This window comes from Passer domesticus, chromosome 3, assembly GCF_036417665.1.
Source record: "Passer domesticus isolate bPasDom1 chromosome 3, bPasDom1.hap1, whole genome shotgun sequence".
Lineage (NCBI taxonomy): Eukaryota > Metazoa > Chordata > Aves > Passeriformes > Passeridae > Passer > Passer domesticus.
The window spans coordinates 105,526,910-105,540,018 of record NC_087476.1 but is presented as its reverse complement, the minus strand read 5'-3'; the positions used below and the strand labels follow the sequence as shown (position 1 = coordinate 105,540,018).

At 34.6% G+C, this 13,109-nt stretch overlaps 1 protein-coding gene across 2 annotated transcripts in view; it reads right to left on the bottom strand.

The window, feature by feature from the left end:
- Positions 1–13,109, bottom strand: part of PACRG (parkin coregulated) — a 209,353-nt gene that overhangs the window by 89,239 nt on the left and 107,005 nt on the right. For both annotated transcript variants that reach the window (XM_064414885.1, XM_064414886.1), the window contains exon 5: positions 4,849–4,998. In XM_064414885.1, coding sequence (XP_064270955.1) covers positions 4,849–4,998 — 150 coding nt within the window. The remainder of the gene's footprint in view (positions 1–4,848; positions 4,999–13,109) is intronic.

Genomic DNA, 13,109 nt, shown 5'->3' with positions numbered 1-13,109 from the left:
TTGAAGTGTGTATCCTTAAAGCCACATCAGAATCTTTGTTCTCAAATTTCAGAAATGATAACCGATGGATTTCAAAGAAAGCTTAGAAATAATGAAAGTCTTACAAAATATGCAACATAATAGGAACAATAAATGTAAAAATGAAGCATAAGAACAATGTGAAAACTGCAGAATACAGTTTATGTTACTAGTATATTAGCATGGTTTATTTTATCAATAATCTTACGGCATTGAATGCTTTTTTATGCAAATCTCAACCATGAATCAACTAATTCTCTGGGAATCTCGATTTTCAGTTTAAAAGAAGAAAAAAAAGAAAAGCTAATAGCTAATAGCTGGAACTCTGAGAAAAGTTGTCTGGGAATAGTCTGAAATCTCAGCTTTCATAGGAGAAATTAAGAGTACCTCAAATACATTACTTTGTAAATATTGATGTTCAAGATATCTGGGTTTTTTTGTTTGTGGGTTTTTCTTATTCTGAAAGATTAAGATTTCTGAACACAGAGTTGGTAAGATGCAAAGTATTTTAGAAGAAAACTGTCTTTTGAAAGGACTTTTGTATATCCCAGAGGAAGACAGTTGAAATTTTCTGGGCAAGAAAGTTTTTTTTAGAGCATATTAAATCACATTAAAGGATAATTGCGGCTTCTTACTAATAACTATGAACCACTTGGAGGAGCATCACTGCCTCTGGAATACACAGGCAGTTCTGAAAATACTTGAACTCTAACACAGGGAGGACTTGTACCTCTAGGCACAGTCTTTTGCTTTTTGCCATTAAACACTTAGGCCCTGCTTCTTCCTTCAGAGTCTATGCAATATTACTGCATTTTGTAAAATAGAGTTCTCCAAAGTATGTGAAGTACCGTTCAGACAAGACAATGTTTTTCCCAAGTGAAGTTCAGGTGCTGTAAAGCATGCAGTATAATTCTGCATTGTGGCTTCACTAGTTGAATGCTACAATACCACTGCATCAGGTATTCTCAGTCATACCTCTAAAATTTTATTTTCAAGGACTAGCTACATAGGTAGAGACTGTCCAAAGTTTACATTACCTTTATGTTATTGATAGTGTCAAGACAATTTTATTGCAGCCAAGAGAAACTTCAGGCTGCCCTACTTCCACTGTTTACCTCAGAGTGACGGTAACAAGTCACAGATGAAATTACCATGCTGGAGAGGTACCTTCCACAGTGCAGTGGCAACCCACCCTTCTCTCTTTGAGGCCTGCAAACCCTAATAATATTTTGTTTCATCTAACTTTATTTTATATGCAGAACTGTTCTTGCTCCATATAAATTGATAACATGAAAATAGCTGTTAAACTAAATACATGAAATTTTCATTTATCAGTCAGGCAAATCAAACAGGAGAATTTTGCTGTTCCTAAAAGTCTAATCCTTTTAATAAATTGGTTTGTGTTTCAGACATAATTCTGGCATAAATGCACCCTAATAGCATATTCCAGGCTCTGAAGACTCCTTTTTCTTTCCTTTTTTCTCTTTTATTTTCCTCTTCTGTCTGCTTTCATAACATAACAAGCTTACTGTATTTGTTTTGAAATTGTATTTACTCCAGATAATTCACCGATTTATAAAAGACAGCTTAGAAAATAAGATACACAAAAGATAGGGGTTTGTGATGCAGAAGAATACTTCCATTTGAGTCTATACAAAATTTTCTTTCCCTCTTCACAAGATTTAAATGAGTTTTTTAAGAGTACATTTACCTCACACATTTAACTACACTGGCATTACAGAGTATATAATAAGACTTAAAAAGCACTATCATGATATTTTTAGCTTCTTGTCATATATAGCAGCAAATTTATATTATGATCCCTGTGTTGGGAAGCTTGCTTGGAGACTTATTCTCCTCCCAGTCTCCAGAAAATAGACAAGCAGCTCCTGTGTCACAGCAGTATTCTGCTCCCTCAGTCACTGGAACGTACTCATGTTCTCTTCTCTTGCTCTCCTGCCAGCCTTATGGCTCTGGCTAAGAGTTTCAGCAGAGAGCTTCAACCCTGTTTTAGAGCACACTCTGGCCAGATGATGAGGGTGCTCTCCCTGTCTCCACTGATACAGACATGAGTGGTGGTAGCATCACCAGCAGAACTTTGCTCTTTCATGTCTCAATGTTCGGCAACAGGGCACTCAGGAACCCGAGGGAAAAGTAACAACTGAAAGTCAGGGCCTAAGTTCCAGAGAGGGCACAAATTCACACATCAAATGTGTTTTGTGCACCAAAAAAGTCCCTTGCTCACTAACAAGACTCTTCAGAAGTTAATGGAACCCTCTTCTCTGGCTTTCACACACACTGTCTCAGGAGGCTTGGATCACTGGCATTTATAACTTAGATTGCATTGATTTATTTTAAACCTGTATCTTGTGACTCAGATGGGTGAACATGTTTTACATGCTTTCAATGATCAAAACTCCGAATTTGTTTTTCATCAGTGTTCTTCATTTTTATAATTTACAAAAAATACCAATAGCAATGACACATGTGTTTTATTAAACAAGCAACATACTCTTTTTATGACATTTCTGAGCCTCCACCTAACATATGGAAACTTTTTGTATCTAAAGAATTTTGGCTTGGGGGTTCCAGAACTTCATAGAACACATACTGAGAGTGGTATTCACAAATACTGAATTTGGGAAAGAGTTCCTTTCATCAGACAGATACTGATCTAGTAAGGTGGCAATGACTAAAACATGGCTTCTTCCAGTTAACTTAATTCTGGACAAACTTCTACAGTGTCTGACTTAATAGACTGCAAATCATACAAGTCCAGGAAGATGCACCACAGTTCTTACTTTCACAAGCTATACAGAAAAGAAGAAAGAAGTATACTTCACTTACCACATCTTTCATCTGTAAAAATAAACAGTGAAGAAAATAGTCCAGATCAATCTCTGCAATTTCCTTATAACTGGGAGCAAACACTTGCACCTCAGCTGCCTATTAGCTCATGTGAGATAGAAAGAGGAGGAAAGAACCCTGCCTTTTCTGCCAAACCACCAGTGAAGGAGGAATGAAACATAATCTTTTTGTGGAAGGAGGAGACAGAGGTATGCCCTATCATCCTCATATAAGTACTGAAGGAATTCAACAGTTTCACACAGTCGGCCTTGCAAATAGCACCTATTTCATTCCTGGTAGTACTAAAGTTCCAAAATTTTTCTTTCTAAAAAAGTAATTACTTATTAAAATCAGTTAACTTTGAACTATTACTTTTCATTTATTTTTGAGGATTTAGTTATTCAATGTCAAATATCACAATTTAGTTTAGTTTTATATAGGCGCAAATTCACAGAGCATAGATCTCATGCAAATATGTTCAAAATATGTTTTATTTTGCACACAATACAATCAGAACTGAAGATATATTTAGATTGTGTTTATTGCCTTGCCAAGCTAGATACCTGGCTACACATGAGTTTTCCCTATTATTCATCTGAAATCACTGAAGAAAAGCCCAGTCAAGAGAATTTATGGGCTACTTCAGGCAGAAATTTGGAAAAAAGCGTGTGTGGTATATTCATTAATCAATGAGAGTCATTTTTACAATCTTGTTTTGTGCCAGATACTGAAATTAGATCTGTTAGGGGGAAATCTTCCAATTCACAAGGAGCCCTACTGAAATTGCTTAAGCTCAGCCAACAGATTTCACTGGTAACCTTTCATCCCACAACTTCTGGAAAGTCACAACTGTCATCAGAAATAACTTGCATTTGTGAAATTCCACACCATTGAATGTTTCTCACTAAGTAAAGTCAGAGACATACATGTATTTAAATAGATCTAAAATGTAAATTTCATTTGTGTCTTCAAGTCAGTCTCTGAACAGGCATTTTTCAATCTGATTTGAATCTTATAATTGCAAAAGAGTGAGTATAAGGTATTATATTCTGTAGTAATGCAAACAGAAAGTATAATAGGAAGGAGTCCTGCAGAGAACTATTAAAATGCCATGAATTTAATGAAAACTCTCTTTTGAAAGCTTATGAAGAATTAATTTCTTTTCATCTATGCGGCCACAAGTCAATAATAGGAATTATTAAGTCAGTAACTTTGTAGATAATTGAAAATAAGTACAGATAGATTTACTACCAAAAAATTATTTTAAAAATTAAGTTGGCAAAAGCAATATACATCATGTTGATTTCAGCTGATGACTGTGGTGTAAATGTACTCATAATATACAGAACTCACAGTACCAGTTATTAAAGACTGAAACTGGCAAGATCTGCACTACAAAGAAAACACATATTTAACTGTAAATATAAATTCTAAATTTCTCTATAATGAAACCTGCTAAGTGTGCAGCAATAACTTCAAACTTCACTGTTTTGCTCGATATAATCTAACTTGAAATTCTTCAACAACATGGAGTTTTTTCGACCCTCAAATTAATTAGTTTGATCTCTATAATCTTTCCTAAACCTTCTGGTAGCAGCAAATTGCTTGTGGAGAGCACAGAATTGAATAAAACAGCTGGACTAAACTAACATGTTGGAGGAAGGAAAAAAGCTTTGCAATTTATTAATGTATTCAAACGACTGTTACAAAGTTTACAATTTAATTATTGGAAGATTATAGAACTGCTTCACTGCTTCTGTACTGTGTTAAATAAACTGTACGTGCAAGGAGTAATAAATGAAATTGTTAATTTCAGTGCATCCTTAGGGAATAGTAAGAGGGGGAGTTTACATTATTTAGAGCTCCAAATGGATTTGAATTTATATACAGTAATAAATCTTAACTACATTGTTAATTAACCCTGCCTCAAGCCCCTTTTTGCCTTAGGAGTTGAAAGACACAGTGTCTGTTAGGATAACTCACCATCCATGTGCTTAAAGATGCTTAGGACTGGGAGAATTTGCCGATAATAGGGCACCAAGGCCTCCCCCACCATTTCAGCTGACACCACCAGGTGCTGGATGACTTTCAGTGTGGTGCAGAGGACCTGTCGGTTACGAAGGTTCAGTGCATCTGTGATGCAAAAAGAACAACAGACAGAAAGCAGAATTAATTTCTAAAATGTAAAGGGAGGGGGAGGAGTTCTCTAATGGACAAATTTAATTAAACTATACTCTGTTGGGAATTGTAAGTGGGCCTTTATTAGCCCAGCTTAGAAAGATCCCAAAGATGGATTGCAGTCCTGATGTTATAAAACACTGCCTTGTCTGATTGTTATTTGTTCCCACAATTTGTGCTGACTCTTCAGTAACCCAAAGAATGCAGCTCATTATTCCCTCACGCTGCCTGTATAATACTGGCGTGGTCCAAACAAATGAAAAATAAATGTTCAGTAAGTACCACTTGGGGCCAATGGAACTATACAACTGCAAGACAACCTGCAAAGGTTGACAACAGATGCATTCTAGTACAACAATTGGTGTTTGTATGTTTGCACTCATTTATTTAATGATAATTTTATTCATTCAACTGACAATTCCTACTATTCTGAGAATCAGTACAATGAAGCAAATGTTTATAGAAAAAACCACCGACAAACAAACCTTGTAGGCTTTTTTCAAAGAAAACATTCTAGGGGGAAAAGAAACGTTTTGTCTAGCCTACTTAGATATTTCTCTTAGCTTTCAGTGTCATGCTTCTAATCTTATGACACTAAGACATTTCATAAAAACCTCTTGTTTCTTCTCTTTTAATTTTACTAAAAGCAAGTACTTTGCATTCTCTCTTGTAATTAAAAATGAGTCACGCTTGAAATATATTTTCTCCCTTGCAAAATCCATCTATTTATAAAAGCATTTCTGAAATTATGTAGCTGGATAAATTTGTCAGCAGTTGTGAGATTTGGTATGGTTTTACATATCGGTCTAATACTCCAGTGTTCTGCCCAGTTACGTAGAATTCTACATCACTGCACTGGGACAGAACTGAAAAAGATAAGCTCAAATTTATTACCATGTTTTATAAGCACAGACATCTATAAATATATGATTTGAGACACCATAACAAAGTATAAGCATTTAGAAAAAAATTGTAGCAAAGAATACAACAAAATTTGAAGAGGAGTTATTAGTAACTTCTTCAAGAACTGCCTCTTCAAATAGAAGTATTAGGATCAAAAATATCTCTACTCATTGCAGAGGTGTTGGAGCCAGATGATCATTAAAGGCCCCTTGCAACCCAAACCAGTCTATGATTCTGCAATTCTATGATTCAGTATTTCCTATGCTGAGTTTTATCAGTGCACAGGACTGCCATTTCATAGGGAATGAAGTAGTATTTTCACAAAGGAACAATGTCAATGGAACAATCTCTTTAAGAAAATGCATTGTACCCCACCTGGTTCTGCTGCTTATCACACGCCTGCTGAGTGTTAAAAATCAGAGCTAGATCTCCAAGCCAAGGGCAGGGCAGATTGGTTGTGTGAATGGACAGAGACATTTCTCAAAAATCAACTAGTAAACAATCTTTCATGCTTGACATGCTTGTGAACTACATACTGAACCTACTGTTAGAAAACAGAAAGCCCAAGGTATAAAGGTACTATTACACCTCATCCAATTTAAAAGAGTACTCCTAAATGAATATACAGACTGAATTCCATATTGCTTATTTTCTGCAATAGTCCCTGCTGTAGTCACCAGGCTGCACTTAATTTCACATTGACTCTCAGCATAATACTGTGTGGACAAGAAGCCCAACAATGCAGCATGCTCACGTTAAGTTCCAGCAAAGAGGCTGGCTATTCGAAATTATGCTTTTGTGGATGGATGTTCTAAGGCTTCTTTAGCAAACAGAGACACTCAGGTACAATTTTAAAGATTGGGTCCAAGTCTCAGGTAGGAAAATACTCTGTTAGAGAGAAACAGGCATTATTCCTTTTCATGGAAGAGTGGTTGGAAGAGCAAGTTTTGGGGTTCCATCGTATAGATTTATTCACTACTAACTTGTCATACACATAAATAATAGCTAACTGAACTAATAGAGAAATTATCACTAACACTGGCAATTTTCAGTACAATAGTTGTCATGCATACAAGCATGAACAAATATTTATACTCAATTATATGAATAATTACAAATTATTAAATTAATTATTCATACACACAAAATTAATTAAGGGATATAAAAATTAATCATTGACAGAAATCACTGTTTCTTAATTTTTAACAAATTGTACCCACTCCCAGGAATAGTACTTCTGGACTGTAGAAGCTGTCCCAGACTATAAGAAACCTTATTTCTATGCATGCAGAGTATGTCATGTAAGTGGGAATGGCTGTCCAAATACTCCTAGGAAGAACTTTTGGACGGATCCCATCTGATGCTTTAGACTTGTCTCTGTCCAAGTGGAGCAGGAGGTACCTGACCATTTCTCTCTGGATTATGGCGGCTTCATCCTGTTCCCCAGTCTCCAGCTCAGGGGTATACAGGTAATTAACATAAATTGATGTAAATTTAGTGTTTCTTTTGTTAATTTCCATTAAGAGCAGAAACTTTCCTTAAGATATATGCCAGTTGTTTGCTTATCCATTTAGCTAGATGCTAATAGAATAACGCAATAGAAATAATTATTTTAAAATATTAAAATCTTTTTCTTGAGTAACACTTATTACCTCTCAAAGACCTAGAAGTTATATAAGTTGATATATTTTATTTTCATGTGGCAGTTTGGAAAATTCTATCTCAGTCCCAGATATTGTCTACAATAGAAGCCACACTTCTCATGTGATAGATGAGATTGATAGATTCTATAAGCCAGGAAACATGACAGCATTTCTCCCAATACACAGTGGATCTTTTTCATGACACAATATAGTTCCACAGAAGAGATCAAATCAGAACATTCTCTCCCAAGATAGCACATTGATATCCTCAGCTTTACAGAATCAAATCAGTTTCCCTAAACTTCTGTCTCTTCTCTAACTACTAACTTTAGATTTTGGTCGTTATATTAAAAGTTACGTTGATAATATAATTCTCTTTAACTTCTTTTTCAAATACACCTGTGAATCTATGCTTAGAAGTGCACCAATATTTTCCATTTTCTATTTAGGTCTCATGACTAAACATTAAAACCAATTTATTTTGCATTCATATCTCTCACTCAATTAGTAAAGGAGGCAACAGTTTTAGAAAATGCTTTGCCTGAAGCAGAACAAGATACATAGAGTATCCTGTGAGGTAACAAGCACTCAGGATAAAAATGCTTGACTGTTGTGATCTACTTAATCTTGTTGATCAAGGGCTTATTTTAAATTCACAGTCAGTTTTAAAGAAGTCCTAACATGAAGTGTTCTCAAAATGTAATTGATTAAAGTGATACATATTTCTCTTACAAAATTTTGTCTAAAATCTTCAAAGTGTGTAACACTTAACTACCTGTACTCCTCTTGTGCTAAACTTACAGAACAGTAATGAAGAGTATTATGAAATACAACATTTCAATCAAGAGTGAATAAAAACCAGAATAAGAACCTTGTGTTCTGTACTTTTTAGAAGTCCAGTAACATCCTGATCCAAATAATACAGATGTACAAAAATTTCTTTCTGTACAACTGAAAGTGTGATGTGTCACAGCAAAATGATGGGAAGGATAAAAAGGGGGTAAGGCATGAAAACCTTATGCCAATTTTGTCATCAAAGACCTTTTTATGTAAAGCCAAAGTCTAAGGCACAGAAAATGCTAAGATCCATAAGTGAAACACTGATGCTTTCAAGAAACATGATATAGCAGAATATGGAAGTCAGTCAGTGGCTTCTTTCAGCTTTAGTTGTGCTTCTAATTGTAGCATTTTGCTAGATCAGCCCCTATAAAGCTTCAATTCTATTAACACTTGTGGACCCAGTTTAATTATATAGTAGAAAGAATACTTAGAAGAGAGTCCCAAAAACCTGCTCAATGACTATGCCAGTCTAGAGTTTCTATCCATTCCTAGGTGTGCATTCCTTCCTCTGAGCTAAGATACTAAAACTGCACTGAGTATCCACCCTCCTCATGAAAACAGGTCTGCTACCACTGAAATGTGATGCCATTTACAAAAAAGGTCTGTAGAATCAAAGTAGTACAGACATCTATACGGCAAAACTTAACCTAGCATTCCAAATGTTCTCTAGATCCTTGAAGAAGAATGTGGTCAAGAAAAACCTGATAAAACAGTTTTCTTAGACTTTTAAAAGGAATTTAATAAGGTCCCTCACTGAACCTCCATGGCTTCCATAGAAATAAATAATGACTTAGAGATAGAAACTGTAGGCAACAATAAATGATTGAAGAGGAACAATATCACTAGTAAGGCCTTGCAGGAATTCTGTGCTGAATTTTGCTTTTCACTAGATCCGAAGGTGATTTGGAAGAGCCTTCACTGATTATAACAAATATTTCTGTTGATGTCAAGTTATTCCAGATGCCAAAGATAAGGACTGACTCTGAAGAGCTGTATAGAACAACAGGGTGATAAAATTGCAGATGAAATTCGTTACTAATAAATGCTAAATATAATACATTTATAAATTCAGGAAAGAATAGCTCTAACTCCAACTTTAAAAATCAGGGATGTTAATTACAGATTTCACTTTCCAAACATGGATAAGATTTATTTTATTGAATAAGGAATACAGTTTCTCCTCACAGAAGAGAGTAAAGAGGAGTAATAAAGGAGTTACTTCCTAAAGCAGTTGAAAACACCTGAAATGACCAGTTTTGAGCAGAAGAATGTAACATAAACCTAATCACAACTACTTGTACTGGTTGACGAAAACTGCAGGGGAAATGCTTTAGTATTTGATATCAGAAAAATTAAAAAAATCAGAGGCCTTTGCTTTCTTTAAAAGAATTTTCAAGTCTATAAAAGCATGATTGTTTACTTTTATTTTTCAGTCTCTGACCTTAATAACCAGGACTGGTTCTCAAGAGCAACAGTCAGCCAGGAGGAAAATCACAATTACAATTAATGTTTTAACTTTATGTAGCTGAGAGAAATCAACTTCCATGATCTGCAGAAAGAAAATGACAACAGACCAGAAAATCATATTTATTCCATAAAAGTATTGCAGAACTGTGTGAAAGGAAGTATTTAACAGTCATTAAGTACTCCTAAATACTGTGAATATGTGAGAACTATAACTATGCTTAGAAAAACTGTTAGCAACACATTCAACTTCACATATCTAAATGCAAAAGTGACACTGCTTTGACATTAAATGTGAATTAACTACACTGTACTCCAAGACAACATTTTTCATGCAAATAGAATGAACACTAAGAAAATGGAAATCAAGTGCAAACAGAATGTGAACAATAAGAAAACAGAAATCAGTTTAATTTGGAAATTTATTAAATATTAAAAAGGACTCTGTAGGTGACACTGAGAGAGGAATGCTCTATTCATTTCTCTAAATCTGACTCACAAAAATATCTATTACCTTAACAAAACATTTTTAACAAAGTTTAAGTTATCCTTGATTTACTGTATCACAGAAGTTATGTTTGACAGCCTGGTAAAAGTCTCAACAAGGAAAACTTCAGAGTTCCTTAGGATGGAGATTATTGTTTTTATACTCAATCAGAAGGACTGGTCTGCTGACTGGAACTGTGTAGAAACAATACTTCCTTCTCAGTTACAAGTGCAAAGATGAGAGCTTTTCTAGCTTTTAGGCCTAAGTTCAGATTGTCTACATATCTGTTTTAGGATTCACAGAACAGAGAAGATTCTGGCAAGTGGGTGATCCAAGATATTTAAGTGTTCAATTTCACATTATAACACTCATTAGCAAAGCTATATGGAGATCTTCTATTGATCATTTTTAGCCATTCAGTCCAATGTCTGTGCTACTGTTCCTTCATATGTGGGAGTACATTTATAAATTAAATTATTGAAATGATCTGACTTTAAAAGTAATGCCACTTTAAAAATATTTTTGATTTATTTTATAGTTGGGGTTTTTGGTTTTTTGTGTTTTTTTTTTTTTTTTTTAATACATCTAGATCAAAGTATCACCAAGTTGCTCCATAAACAATTGCATTAGCAAGAGTCAGAGTGTGGGAGCTGGAACAATTTGTGATTTTATGCGTGCAAGGGTTGACAACTCCTACAACCACATTGCCAGCAAAGCAAATGTGAATGGCAGCATGCTCACTGCTTCTGAAAGGAGAGGAAGTGCTTCCATACACTGTGTTGCATGTCCCTGATGTTACTCATAGAAAAAATAGACAAAGGTGTAGAAACTTCTGGCTCCCCCAGAGTTTATGTCTGCACGTGTGTCTCATGCGAGAGAACATTGGGAAGCCCTGAAGTCAGGAATTTGAGAGTTGCAGAAGACTAACAAAAGCAAGCAAATAGACTTAAGGCTTTTCTGATCCATTACTTATGGGAAATGTAATATTAAAAGTAATAATTTTCCCAAAAACGAACATCAAAAGGAATTTTACACTCCCATAATGACCACAGATTAAAACACAGAAAGGCTAGACAGACTCCTCTGTTTCCTAAAACTAAAGGAACTCTCACATAACCTAGAGACATCTTTGTTTGCTACCCCAGGGGGCTGAGCTGGGTTCTGTTCAGCTCTTTGCAACCAGTGCAATCTGTGATGTGGGGCAAAATTAGCTTCTTTCTTCTGCTTTTTTACCTGTCTGTAATATGAAAATATCAATATGGATCTTGCTGGCAAAGAAGATATCTGGCTGTGTATTGTGCATCAGAACTTTCATGACACTGCTGCAAAGTACTTTGCTATTTGCTGTATATCTCAACTTCTATATCTGCTGAAGTTGAAATAACTCAGACAATGGGTTTGCCTATATCTTCTGTGAAAGGGAGCAAAAAGTCCTGTACCTTAAGTAATCCCATTTTTTGTATTTGTATTTTATTTATTTTTAGTTGGATTCCTTACAAGTTTGACATAAACAGGTAATTTGTTTCTTCTGAGTTTTATGTCATGCAATGACTGTATTTATAAACTATTTTATAATGTTTTTCCAGTGCACAACACAATATATTCTCAATTCATATTCAAATCAAAATATATTTTGAACATTTTTCTCTCTGAGAAACTAATGCCTCCAACTTGAGGTATTTTTTTCTTCTTCTGAATTTCCAGTAAAAAATTTCCTTCCAGTGAGACAAACAATAAAAAGGAATTATTTTTCAACTGAAGATCATTCTTCTTTATTATTTTAATAATATTTCAGGTATTTTAGAAGAGAATTTAGGCCTGTTAATTTCTATTATCTGTCTTTTTTTAAGTCACTTTGTTTAATAAGAAAAAATTGAAATTATTTGGGCTTAAAATAACCCACAGATGGATTAAATAATATTATTTTCATTTTTAATGATATAGTGTTCATATGTGTGATCTTTAAGCAAGGATGGCTGGAAGACAAATTCATCCTTAAATCATTAAAATATAATACAGTACCCTAATATTTAATTTAAATGCTTTTAGAGAACATTTAGGTCCTTTCTAACATAGTCCTTTGATGACCATGCAGGACAGAAAACTGCCTTTAAAAGCATTCTATCTATAGAGTTGTTTTTCTGTCCTTCTTTTAGCCTTTCCCCTTCAATCATATATATTATCTTGCCTAACAACCAATTGATTCACTCTTTCACAGTGGAAATATGGTAGTGGTCTAGAAGAAGACTGGTTAATCAGAAATAACTCACCCAGTGGGACACTTAAGAGACAGGAATCTGTGTAAAACATAGCTGAGTTTATTGTGGATGCTGCTCAGTCACAGAAATTATAGCTACGACTACACTGCTGTATTACACAGTCATAGCAAATTTAAAAACCCTTAAAAGTACACATTTTCAGACTCCTGGAGATGGTGGTGTCTTCTTTTACTATTAGTATGGCTTTGATTACAAAGAAGCCTTTATCATTGATAACACTTTGACTCTTCACATATTAAAAATTATAGAGAAGCATTTTTAAAATAAAAAATAAGCACTTTAGAATAAATTAAAGCAGCAACAACTAAATTTAGCTAGCAGATTCTCGAATGTGTTTCAGCAACATAAATTATGACTTAAGACTACATATCAAACCCATAAAAATATCCTTACCTAGAAACCTTTCTAATTCTAAATGTTGTGTAACAGCTAAAGCTTCCAGGTAATTAA